We start from the raw sequence: 14139 nt of genomic DNA, 5'->3' as shown, positions 1-14139 counted from the left end.
CTGGAGTGGGAAATTTTAGCTTTTGGTGTAAGGTTGAAGGTACCGCCCTCATGTTGTAGACGCATGGCCTTCCAAACAAAGCGTTGTACCTCATATACCCTTCAATCACGTAGAGCTTTGTTTCTTGGGTGGTCCCGACAGTGTTTACCCGTAAAGTTATCTCACCTTTCGTGGTCTCGCATGCCATGTTAAATCCATTCAATACCCGGACCACCGGTACGATTTGATCCTATAACCTCAGTTGCTCTACGACCCTCGATGATGCCCTCGGCATATTCGTCGTTGAACGAGATAGCACCCTCTTGGACGTAATCCCGGCTGCATTTTTATCTCGCGATAGACACTTTAGTGCGTTTGATCATCAGCCCTTGGTGTACATCGACTCCCCCAATGATCATGTTGATTACGTGCTGAGGCTCCTCTTGTTCGACCTGTTTGTTGGTGTCCCTGTTTCTGAAGTAGTTTTTGGCTCGCTTACTTAGGAATTCTCGAAGGTGCCCATTGTTGGACAACCGATCAACTTCTTCCCTTAACTGTCGGCAATCTTCGGTCCTGTGACCGTGAGTGTCGTGGTACTTACACATCAAATTAGGATCTCTCTGGGTAGGGTCAGACTACAACGGTCAGGGCCACTTGGTCTCTTTGATATGCCCTATGGCTGACACTATGCTTGCAACGTCCACGTTGAAATTATACTCTGATAATCTTGGTGCCTCCCTATTCCCAAGCGGCATGTCAAACCTGCTTTTGCTCATCATGCCCCGGCCGCTCGGTGCTCGATCATTCCTCTTCTCGTTCCTTTTCGGGTGGCGCCCGGATCTACTTCGCCTCCGATCCGTACTGTACGGTTGATATCGATCTCGGACCGGCCTCAGCTCATGATCAATGGTTCTCTTAGATTTGTCATCAATTCTTCTCATGACCCAAAATCCTAACCTGTCGTGATGGCGCCTAACATGGTACTAGGCAAGACGATTTCTCCCAAATATTTCTAACACTTTTAACAAAAATGAATTTAAAGTAGTTTTAATAGTAAAAGTTCTTATAACCAGGATAGAAAATCCAAAACATAATGCGGAATTCCCAACTATCGGGGTGTCATAGAGGACATGAGCATCTATACATCACAAGTCTGGAAAATATGGTCTATAATAGTCTGAGACCAAATATAGTAATTAAGAAGATAAGGAAGGAGAGACAAGGTATGCGAAACACTGGCAGCTACCTCAGAATCTCTGGATAATCAACTGTGCGAAGAAATCAACACTCACTGTGTCCGGGAACACCTGGATCTGCACCCGAAGTGCAGGGTGTAGTATGAGTACAACCAACTCATCAAGTAACAATAATAAATAAAGAACTGAAAGTAGTAACGAGCTTCACAGCTGAGTCCAATTACAGTAATTTCCAACATAACAAGGTAGGCATGCTTTCAAGTTCAACATTTAATACCAAAACAGTAATTTCATGTCAAGTTCAACTGAAACGTAAGATAATATCTCTCAGAAATTTTCAAAATAGTGGTATAAGAGAGTTGAAGTGCAACAATAATGAAATAAAATGCATCATCTCAGGACCACAGTCACTCAGCCATTCCATTCACTCAGCACTCAGCACTCAGCACTCGCACTCAGTAGGTACTTGCGCTCACTGGGGGTGTGTACAGACTCCGGAGGGGATCCTTCAGCCCAAGCGCTATAATCTGCACGGACAACTCGCATGGTGCACGAACAACTCACGTGCTATAGTATCAATATCTGGATCCGCACGGACAAGTCACGTGCTGCACGGACAACTCACGTGCTGCATGGACAACTCACGTGCTATAGTATAATATATGGATTCGCACGGACAACTCACGTGTTATAGTATAATATATGGATCCGCATGGACAACTCACGTGCTATAGTATAATATCTCACAATCAGACCCTCGGCCTCACTCAGTCATAAATCTCTCCAGTCTCTCGGGCTCTCAATAATCATGAAAATCAGCCCAAACAATGATGATATGATGCATCAATAATGAACAATAGAGACGGAGATAAAATAAACAAGTAAACTGTGACTGAGTACAAAACAACAATTTAGCAGATAGTTCAACATGTACACGACCTATGTGGGTCCCTACAATGCCAACACATAATCTAAACATGATTTGTGGTTCAATTTCTCTACTACATAGAGAATGTAAAGATAACAACATAATACTCAACTACACAGTTCCATGAAATTTGACCACGTCATAATTCCTACGGTGCTCGCCCACACGCCCGTCACCTAGCATGTGTGTCACCTCAAAACCGATGACATAACACATAATCCGGGGTTTCATACCCTCAAGACCAAATTTAGAACTGTTACTTACCTCACACCAAGAAATTCTTTATTCTGCTATGCCTTTGCCTCGCGAATCGGTCTCCAAACGCCTCAAATCTAGTCACAAATAATTCAATTTTGTCAATACAAATTATAGGAATTGATTCCATTTGAAAATACGCCTGTGGGGCCCACATCTCGAAATCCAGCAAAAGTTACAATATATGAATACCCGTTCAACCATGAGTCTAACCATGCAAATTTTACCAAATTTCGACATCAACCAAACCTCAAAATCATTAAATCTTATTTCCAAATCCCTAGGTCCAAATTTCTGATTTACACCTCTAAAACACGTATTCTAGTCGGAATATTCGATGATAATTCAATATTATGGAGTAGAAATGATCACAAGTGACTTACCTCAAGTTTTTCCGTGAATTCTCGCTCAAAAATCGCCTCAATCCGTGTTGGAAATGTCAAAAATGACAAAAATCCCGAACTCCTCTGTTATTAGCATTCTGTCCAGGCTTCTCGCACATGCGACCCTCTATCCGCACCTGCGGAACTTCTTCTGCGGTGCATTTTTCCGCTTTTGCGGAAGCCACTTATTTCCCCCAACTCTGCACCTGCGTTCAAAATCCCGCACCTGCGGGTGCGCTTCTGCGAACCCCTCACCGCACTTGCGACCACGCAGGTGCGGAAAACTCTTCGCACCTGCGACCTTCGTCCTCCCCAGCCTTGGTCGCTTCTGCGATGCTCCTTGCGCACCTATGGTGTCGCACGTGCGAGCCAATTTCCGCAGGTGCGATTACATCAGATGGCAACAGGTTTCCAATTTTGTTCTAAGTCCGAATTTGATCTGTTAACCATCCGAAACTCACCCGAGGCCCCCGGGACCTCAATCAAATATACCATCAAGTTCTAAAACATCATACGAACTTAGTCGAAGACTCAAGTCACATCAAACAACGCTAAAATCACAAATCACACCCCAATTCAAACTTAACAAAACTAACGAATTCCAGCTTCTACATTCGATGCCGAAACCTATTAATTCAATTCCGATTGACCTAAAATTTTGCACACAAGTCATAAATGGCATAACGGATCTATGAAAATTTTCAAAATTGGATTCCGACTCCGATAACAAAAAGTCAACTCCCCGGTCAAATTTCCAAATTTAAATTTCTATTTTTCGCCATTCCAAGCCTAATTTAGCTACGGGCTTTCAAATAATTTTCGGACACGCTCCTAAGTCCAAAATCATTATACGGAGCTATTGGAATCATCAAAACTCTATTCCGGGGTCGTTTACACTTAAGTCGGCATCCGGTCGCTATTTTAACTTAAGCTTTAAACATTTAAACTAAGTATTCCAATTCATTCCAAAACCTCACAGGACCCGAACCAATCACCCCGGCAAGTCACATAACAACTGTAAAGCATAAATTGAGCAGTAAATGGGGGAAACATGGTTGTAATACTCAAAACGACCGGTCGGGTCGTTACAGTTCTGATTGGGTAAACAAATCCAGAAGAGGCCCCAAGTTTGTCGTCTTCGACCCTTATCTTCGACTGATATCTGTTGTGGACGTTGGCCCAGGTGACTGCTGGGTACTCCACCAAGTTTTGCTTTAGATGTTGAGAGGCCACGAAACTTCGGGGGTTGAGCCCTTGAGTAAATGTCTGAACGTCCCAATCATCCACAACTAGTGGCAGATCCATCCGTTCCATCTGGAACCTCGACACGAACTCCCTGAGCATCTCGTTATCCCTCTGTTTGACCTTGAAAAGGTCTGACTTCCTGGTCTCGACCTTGATGGCCCCGGCATGGGCCTTTACGAACGCATCTGCAAGCATAGAAAACGAGTCGATAGAATTCGGAGGCAAGTTGTGATACCATATCATCGCCCCTTGGACAAGGTTTCCCCAAATATTTTCAGCAACACCGACTCGATTTCATCGTTTTCCAAGTCATTCCCTTTGATCGCGCATGTGTAGGATGCTACATGCTCATTTGGATTTGTGGTCCCATTATACTTGGGAATGTCGGGCATACGAAACCTCTTCGGGATCGGCTTTGGTGCCGCGCTCAGGGGGAAAGACTTCTGAATAAACTTTTTGAAGTCCGGTCCCTTCAACATCGGAGGTGCTCCCGGGATTTGATTGACCCTGGAGTTATACGTTTCCACCTTCTTGTCGTTGGCCTTGATCTTTTTCTCGCCTGACTCCACCCGTAATGCTTCGAGCATCTTCATCACCTCGGAAGTTTCCCCGGGCCTGACTTCACCCGGTTCCATGGCAACATGTTCATCCCTTCGAGTATTTTCCCGGGACTGTTCGGGCTCGACCCTGTTAGGGGCGTGGCTTTGCTTTTGCAGTTGTGCTATCGCTGTTTGTTGAGCCTGTAACATTTCAAAAATCAATCGCAGGCTCACCCCATCACCTTCACCTTCGGGCGCTTCTCGAGCCGCTGGCCGGAGTCTCCCGCAAACGCTGTTTTCGAGATTAGTTGGTAAATTGATGTTGATGGCCACTTTCGAGCATCGACTGGATCGGTGGCTAGGAAACCTTTGGGATCGACATGAGGCACATCATTGCTAGGCATCACGTTATTATTCTCATCATGATGGCCTGACTCAGCGTCAACGTTCAAGTGAGCAGACTGAGAGTTTGACATCCTTAGGCTACCCTAGAATCAAAATTTCAAAGAACAAGCGTAAAATATGGTGTATTATGCAGATTTGTATCAAATCACCACTATTATCCTTAGCCCAACGGTGGGCGCCAAACTGTTTACCTCCAAAAATGAGTAATAATTAAATTCGTGTGTGGTTTAAAGGATATGTGATTTAATTCGATACGAATAATTAAGAACACAAGTAAATAGATTAAAGATAAAATAAATTATCAAATCAATCGCGATGTGATGATCAAGCCTGATATTAAGTTGAATAGTGAGATTCATCCTCGATCCGACCTTCAGTACAAGCTCGGTCACGAGTAAAGAAGAGGACAAATAAAGAATACTTTGAACAATAGCTAGAAGACAAAAATAAACTTTTATTGCTTTGATTTGCGTGCCACAATGTGTTCAAATGAAAGAAATATTCCCCTTTATATAGTAGGGAAATTTTAGTCCTAGTACAAGTCTAAATAAGGTAAAAATCTTCTTTCCCCGGTACATGTCGATCCGCAATTGATATTGGACGGGATTCGCGCCGTAATATCCGGTTGAGGCCGAACATTGCGACCCCCTACTCGTCATGCATAAATGCTCTCCGTGTTTCCCGAGGTCCAAAAGCTATACTTGGTCTGGGTCCGTTATTTCATCATGCTCGATCTCAGATACATCATTCATCTTTCACGGAGTTCTTGGGCCTCGATTATAATCACGTCGAATCGTGCTTCCCTTTGTTCCTTCATCGGGGAAAACTCTAACCCCGTTTCTACCCGTATACAAACTTACTTATAAGATAACCACATATAGATTTCTACGATATACATTAATTGGTATCATATGTTAGAAAACATTATTACTACATGTATTTTCATTTGCTTTGGTTCTATTATTTTTCTAACTGTTCTTACTGCTTCTTTTTCCGTAGTTCTTTGTCATTACTACTAAGATTATGCTTTTCTTGAGTTAAGGGTCTACCGGAAATAACTTTTCGACATTCACAAGGTAGGAGTAAGATCCACCTACATACTACCTTCTCCATACCCCACTTATGTGAATACTCTTGGGTATGCTATTTTTGTTATGTTAAACAACACTGATACGGTAAAAACATCTGTCTTAATTAAGTCATAGAATCTATATTTTACTGCATGAAACAAGTTACATCAGTTCACTGAACAACTAGAAATTCAGTTAACATGTTCCAAAAGGAATTCAAAAACCAAGAAAACCACCCATGTTACATCCATCAACTTAAAAGAAAGATTACAAATATATTATTCAACTTTGGGGCTTCAAGTTTGGACAGATTGATGCACAATGCATCCAGCGTTCACGTGGGGCATGAGGAAGGGCTACTCCCAAGGGGTGTGATGTAGACAGCCTACCCTAATGCAAGCATTAGCGACTGCTTCCATGGCTTGAACCCGTAACCTATAAGTCACACCGAGACAACTTTATCGTTGCTCCAAGGCTCCCCTTCAAATAAACCATTCAATTTATCTCAGAGAATTGAACGGTCAGAGCTTTAAACAACTTTGATACAGTAAGGGAATGAAAGACTGGTGAATACTTTCGTAGCCATATCTTCCAATTTGGCATCCCTTAGATCCTTATATAAACAAAGATAAACCAGCAACTAAACGAAAAAATCAATCAATAAATAACAATGCACAAAAGTGAAATGGAGAAAACTTCCGTAAGGAATAGTTTAGCTTCCGTTTTCAGGGGATGCTTCGATCAGCCTCACTGACCGAGGAAGCATGAACTCAGTGAATACAGGATAATGGGACGAAGGATAAAAGCCATCGATGTTGTCGTTCACCACCACAAACGAGACCGGAATTAGAGATCTGCCTCGGAAAAGGATCCAGTCCACATGTAGATCCTGAGTTTGACGATCCCAGCACAGACAAAGTGCTCGGAATACTAACTTGAGGAACTCAAGAGGTCCCTGCTTCGTACCTGATAGAATCAAATGGTGATTTTCATAGGTCTCTCATGTATCGGAAATTAATATAGCAGTGGGAGGATAACAAAACCTTTGAATCCATGATACGTCCGTATAAGGGATACATTTTTCCTCACACGAGCATTGGGCCAAGCGTCTCTCATATCACCAACAACTCCATGCTCTCTGACAAATAGAACATATCAATCCATATATTTCTCCTTAATTTTCTATATTGTGTTTTAGTCCAAGCATTTTAGCTCATATATAGAACCAAGCAAGTAAAATCGTGATGTCATTTCACACTATAGCTTGCCCTGCTAGTTTATTTACTTCGTTCTTCTGATAAAGTAATAATCCATGGTCATAAAAATGAAAAAGTGAAGCTTCACACGACACAATATGATACCTTAAAACTACATAGGTTCCAGAACAATAACTGAATATTGACAAATTTCTGGACCAATGTGTCCACTGGGGTTATTGTTCTAACTTCTAATATTACACATACAGTAATTAATAATGTCCTAGACTCTTTCCTAAATTTAACTATTTTCTGAAGAGCAATCAATTTCACACTACATTTCACATTTGATACTTCAATTAATATAATCCCAATTACTTAATTGGAAGAGACAACATTAAGCATTTGCATATTATGTTCAATAGATTAACGTGGCCTTGCAAAAAATCCTACCAGTTCGTTAGTTAGTCGTTGTCAAATTAAAACTTTTCCAATATATCCCATGTTAGGGTATTTAAAATTTTAGGCAGAAACACACCGTCTAATTGGAAAAGCAACCAGTTTAGTAGTCATTGCAAGCTCAAGGTCATGAATAACAGAATATCAGCAACCAAGGTACTGTAACAATGATATAACAGAAGTGATACAGTAGATATTAAACGGCAACAGCATTATTACCTAGATCTCCCAAGAAGAAAACGGCCCGTAGTGGATTCCTTTTGGGTGTTAAATCCTCCACAGTACACGACGGGTAAGCTAGGCGGTAAGGATGCAATATGCTGCCAGGTGAGCAAAGCACCTCGCCTTCGAGCACGGGGACTGAATTCATCCATTGTTGTATTAACAATCTGAAATGAAAAACCTGGTGGCTCAACTCCTTTAAGCTGGAATGTGTACACTATTTGTCAAGGGAACAAAGCACTCAATATCCCATGCAGTCAAAGAACAAGTAAAGGTGAAAAGACAGCTAAATTAAAAAGATTAAAAGGATATTGCCCACGTTGCAGTGCACGGTACTGTAGAACCCCAAGACATGCTTCCGGGCACCGAAGGTGATTCAGACAACCAAAACGTTCCCCCTTCTAAAAGCTCGACCTTCAATCAAAACCAGATGAACTAAGATAAAATGTATGAAACGGTTCGCTTGACCCTTACAAAGATTACAGAAGGAAGAATGATTCTTTAGAGGGGAAAACCTTGTCCTTGTCATAAAAAATGGTACAGTGTTGATCAGAAGTGTCTTCAGCTCCTTTCCGTGAAATTCCAAACTGTTCGTAACCTAGTCACAAAATAAGACAGATTCGAAAATAAGAGACCAAACATTGACTCCTTCTAGGCTTCTACAGCACGAACATTAGCACTCCAAAGGGAAAACGAAAAATACAAATGCAGCTCTTTAATACTTAATCAATAAAATAAAAACAAGTATTAAATACACCTTTCTAATACGTAAGACACATGAATAACTCCCTTATATTGAATGTGAACAATGTATTGTAAAATGCAGCATCCTATTTTTTATGAATAAAGTAAGCTAGGTAAGATTACACATGATATTCAGTAATCATAAAAGAAGGACGAACATACTCAAGAGTCGTTTTTCGATGACCAAGAAATCTGTTGTTTCAACTTCAAAACTCGGGATAATTGGCCCCCACCCGTCTACTTTTCTCCACCTAACTACTAGACTTGCAACAGCCAAATTTCAAACTCGTGATGTTCGTCTATCACACATCCCCTGCTATACTACCCTTTGCCGTTGAACAAAAGCCTTGGGGGCAGAAGGTACTTGAAAGATTCATAAAGCTACTCTAGTCACTATAGCTCATATCTATCAATTATCATACAGGAACATCACTTTAGGAGGCAATGATGATAGTGCTTGAAGAAAATCCTTCATCTATTCCACATAAACAACATGAACACAAACATCATTTAGGAACAAATTTTGTAGCTTTAACTCTTTCTTTCCTATTATCTTTCTTGTTTTTATCTCAGTTTGCACAATAGCATGTAGGACCACCCTGTTTCAATTCCTTTTCTCTCCCTACATTCCTCCTCATTCTTTTAAGTCAAGGACATGTAGTGCCTACAGCTCGAGAAATAGGATATGTACGATCCTAATGCCTATTATTCAATACACCATCGTGTCTTTGCCTCCTACTCTCTCCTGTCCAGAATTTGCAAATGCAGTGCTGCCTAAAACCAACATATAACTAAGTTGAAAGCCTTAGATTTTTCAAGTCTCAAAAACTGGAGTTTTTTGGATAAATATCAACTAACACACCTCGACTGCAGCTCAGAGGCTGAACTCATTTCTTTGGAACCTTCAGATAAAAAACCATACTGCCAGCTCAACATCTTCCAAGTGATATATACATTTAATGGCCTCGCATCCAGATTCCAGAAATAAATATTCCTATCCTTCATTAACCTCATAACTATCTCTGCTTATATTTGTTTCAAATTTTATTTTTATTTTTTTGGAGAAGACTCCCCTTTCCTTTCCACTGACGTACAACCAGAAGCAGTATTCAAAATTGTGAAAGAAGTTTGAGAAAACAAAAAGGCAGTTCAAAGAGTTGGTATAGCAATGAGAAAATATTACAAGGAGGATCTAAAGGAGGTTTGAGCTGTATTTACTCAGAGAAGAAAGGGGCACTTTTCTATAAATAAAATATTCATTTTTATGGATATGTGATAGTATTAGTTCCATTAATGTCAAAGTGGAGATGCCAAACAAAATCAGGAGATAAACGAAAAGGGCAGTGACCGTGCTATCTTCATAAGAAGTCAGCACGACAGAAAATAGTCTTAGCTCATCCGCGCAGGTTCACAGATCAAAATGTGAGGAGATATACTTATCCTAGCTCCATCAACATAATGCTAGAATAAACAGCGGCCTGAATCTATTCAACATCACGTCTTCCCCAAAAAAATCCATCTATTTCTCTCCAACCAACCATTCCATAATAAACATTAAGCGTAGTACCCCAAGTTTTCTTTTTAAACAATCATTCTCAAAGTTGTCAATAGGCGAAGATGCAAGACAGTAAAATTTTGCGAACCGAAGTTGAGGTGATATATTGCTGTAAGGCCTAAGTTTAATGGAAGCGGAATGATGATCTGAAAAACTAGTTTACCAAGATATAGGATGCGTGTATACCACTCTGCAGTTCATCAGATGTTACTTTTACCTAACCACCATTTTTAAAAAATGAGACGAACAATCATCAGAAGAAGATCAAAGAAAAGTGAAGCAATATCCTATCCTGAAACAGTATGAGCAGCTTTCTAAACACACCACCTCATTGAATACTACATCCTCATTTAACGTATGTACTTGTAGTGAAGAAAACGAGAATAGGATGATATTTATGACTTGCCAACTGTGCTTGCTTATCCGAGCTACTTATTGTTTAAGGCCAAAACTTCTAATTATCCACAAGCTCTTCCTTGATTAAGAAATGCTCAATCTCTTAGTCTTCGTATCATCTTTGAACAATAACAACTAAAGTCTGGTCCATATACGGATGCACATTCTTTACATGACATAAGCTCGAAGCAACGACCAAAGGAAGAGTCAGGATTTGAAGCTTACGGGTTCGAGACTCTAGTCTTTCTTAAATTATTGGGTTATATTTCTTAAGACAAATACAGGGTTTGGACCAAAGCTACTGGCTTCAGCCGAACCCGTAACCCAAAGGCTAGCTCCGTCCTGGCAACGACACCTCGTCAAACTGACATCCGTTTCAGGCAACCATTTTGTGAATATTTCACAAACAAAGAAAAACCAGAAAAGTTGATTACAAACATCTTCAAATTTGAGCTAGCTACATTAGCTGCAACATTACCCCAGACTCATAGTTATTTGATTCTAAGGAGCACAATCATGTAGACAATTTGAAACAATTCCTCATAAAAGCAAAATAACCAATTCTTTCCCTAAAAAGTGAACAGATAATGAAAATGAAAAAAATTATCAGAAAAGTTACCTTGCAAGCACTGCTGAAGATAGTCCAACTGTGACTTCACACCTAAATACAAACACAAGCAAAATATTAATAAATCAAACATTGATTAAACAAAAGACCATCCATTTTTCATAATATTTCCTTATATCTACACCAAAAGGCGAAAAATTGCAAAAAAAAACACAAACCCCATAAATCAAATCACAAAATCAAAACAACCCCAAATCACACATTTGAGCAAAAAGCACAAAACCAATCAAGATCCACTTCAAAATAGAGACAAAAAAACACAGTATTCAAACCTTGTTGGGTACAGAGAATCATAGGAGAATAACTAGTAATAACACTTATGCACAAATCTTTCCTCTTTTCCCATGAATTTGGACTGTCTTCTGGCTGATCTTCAAGAAGATTAAAGGTCATTACACTTATAGAAACACTCATTTTTCTTATAAAAATCAAAACTTTATTGTATATTCAAACACCCTTTATCTACATGGTCATGAATTAAATCATCAAATACAAATTCAAGAACAGAATAAGAAAGTGAAAGATTGCTCTTTTTCTTTTGTTTTTCTTCTCAAAGTTGTAAACTTTGAAGTGTGTGAGAAATGTAGTGTTTTTTTCCCTGAACAATGTACAGTCTGGAGTCAGCAGCAGAATCAATCAAAGACGTGTCTGAAACCCAGAAGAAAACAGTGACCATTTTCAACTCTCGCACGTGCGACGTCAAAAGTGTGAAAACAGTGGCGGTTTTTTCTTTTAATTTAAAAAGTACATTCTTTTCCTTTTTTTGTTTATTTATTTTTCTCCCGGAGTACAACACTCCAAGATGACTTCCAAGTCGCAATCCCGGGCTTACTTTTTATGATCGCTTTTAAAATAATAATTGAAAATATATATATTATATATATTTATTTATTTAGTTATTTATACGTTATATACAAGAAATATATAGATTAAGATTGATTTATAATAGAATTTACAATTACTTGTAAAACTAATTACTCTAACTACCTTTTCTAACCTCAATTCCTATTTCATTCCAGGATTTTAGCAGGTGTTTGGAATATTTTGTTGAAATTGAATGTGAAAGAAAAGTCGAAATTGAAAAAAAAAAAATTGGAAGTTGAGTGGGGAACTAATAGCCTGTTTGGCCAAATTTTTCCAATAAAAAAAGTATTTTTTTTTTCAAAGTTGAAGTGTTTGGCCAAACTTTTGAAAGACAAAAAAAATATTTTTGAGGACAAGCAAAAAAAATTAGTTTTTCTCCAAAAGCACTTTTTTGAAAAATAATTTTGGCAAAAATACATTTAGAAGTAGTTTTTAAAAGTTTGGTCATATACTAATTGTTGTTCATAAGTGTTTTTCAAATTAATTAGCCAAACACAAACTGTTTCTCACTAAAAATACTTTTGAAAAAAAACACTTATCAAAATAAGCTAATTTTTGTAGCTTGGCCATGTGGGCTATTAGAACTAAGTTAGACTTTTATTTAGTTATGGAAATCTAAGATTTGTGAGGAAAATTTAATATTTCCGTTGAAAGACTCTTCAAATCAATATTTTAACACTCCGTTAGTGTCTTAATTCTTTTTTTGATTTTCACTTCGGTATTCGGTGTCTGAAATAGAGTCTAATTAAATTTGGACTCACACAGAAATATCTTTGAAGGATAAAACATTCCCTAATAAAGTCGGCTTCTACCGCTATGAATTTGTTTTCGAGGTTAATAGCATGTTTGGTCAAGTTTCTCAAGAGGCCAAAAGTATTTTTTTCTCAAAAATATTTTTTTTCCTAACTTGAGGTGGTTGGCCAAGCTTTTTGGGGGGAAAAGTGCTTTAGGGAAGAAGCAGAAGTAGTTTTTGCGCAGCAGAAAAAAGTAGCTTCTTCCAAAGAGCAGAAGCAAAAGCAGTTTTGACTTTTCTTCTTACCAAAAATACCCTTAACAAAATATAGTATATACCAAAATAACCGTTAAACCTAATACTTAGGATATTAATGTATAATATTTCTTATTATTTATAGGATAACTTTCTAATATATAGTGACTTTAGGGGTAAATGCCTTTATATTTGTTGAATGATTTTTAATATATTTAACTTATATTAAAAGAATTAAGTATTTTTAGATTTTATTTTCATATTTTACTTAAATAAAATGAAAAGATTTAATTATTGTCTGTAATAATAATTTTTTAAGATTATTAATTTAATTATAATATTAACTATTAAGTAAATCTGTTCATGTCCTTATTCGTAATTTGATACTTAAAAGCATTTTCTGAAAAGCTTGGTCAAACACAAATTATTGCTCAAAAATACTTTTCAGAGTAATTAGTCAAACACAAACTGTTTTTCTCAAAAAGTACTTTTTTCAAAAACACTTTTGAAAAAGACACTTCTCAAAATAAGTTAATTTCTGTAACTTGGCCAAACAAGCTATTAGTATGCTTGTCCAAACTTACTATATATGGTGATCACGATTTAGCTTTACAATGTTAACATCCTTTCATGTGGACTACTTTCCCTCTTAAAAAAATAAGATCACCAGCCTCGTAACGATTATTTTCATTAGAATGTTTTAAAATTTTACAATTTTTTTTTTAATGTGATAGTAAATTTTTTGATAAAGTGGTAAAGTACCACTCTATCATTAATCAGAAATCTCGAGTTTGATTCATGAAATGAAATCACCTTTAGGAGGAACGTTTTATCCTAAAGTGAGATTGCCTCGACGAGTCCTGATTAGTCGAGCACCAAATGGATATAGAACACCTTGTGAGAATGCAAAGAGAAAAATTCCCAAATAGTTATATAGTTTTCTTTGGTGTCATATTGAGTTCTTTTTTTCCATTTAGGATTTCTCGTTAAGCATGTCGTGTTCTTTGCTAGACCAATTTCTAACTTTTTACTTTTTTTGAAATATTTTTTAGGAAATTCACAGTCGCTATCTTTTAGGTGTGTATTG

The 14139-nt window shown here is 38.1% G+C and overlaps 1 protein-coding gene across 1 annotated transcript; it reads right to left on the bottom strand.

Moving 5' to 3' along the window:
• Positions 1 to 6120: 6120 nt before the first annotated feature.
• LOC107788477 (uncharacterized) lies at positions 6121 to 11838 on the bottom strand. Its single transcript, XM_016610159.2, has 7 exons — positions 11473 to 11838; positions 11192 to 11233; positions 8393 to 8475; positions 8190 to 8291; positions 7875 to 8089; positions 7044 to 7138; positions 6121 to 6966 (listed from the first exon to the last, which is right to left on the bottom strand). Exons 1-7 carry the CDS (start codon positions 11612 to 11614, stop codon positions 6713 to 6715), a joined length of 933 nt encoding a protein of 310 aa, XP_016465645.1. The 5' UTR covers positions 11615 to 11838; the 3' UTR covers positions 6121 to 6712.
• Positions 11839 to 14139: the final 2301 nt, after the last annotated feature.

The sequence above is a fragment of the Nicotiana tabacum genome, chromosome 18, assembly GCF_000715075.1.
Source record: "Nicotiana tabacum cultivar K326 chromosome 18, ASM71507v2, whole genome shotgun sequence".
Lineage (NCBI taxonomy): Eukaryota > Viridiplantae > Streptophyta > Magnoliopsida > Solanales > Solanaceae > Nicotiana > Nicotiana tabacum.
This window is presented reverse-complemented; position numbering and strand designations above follow the sequence as displayed.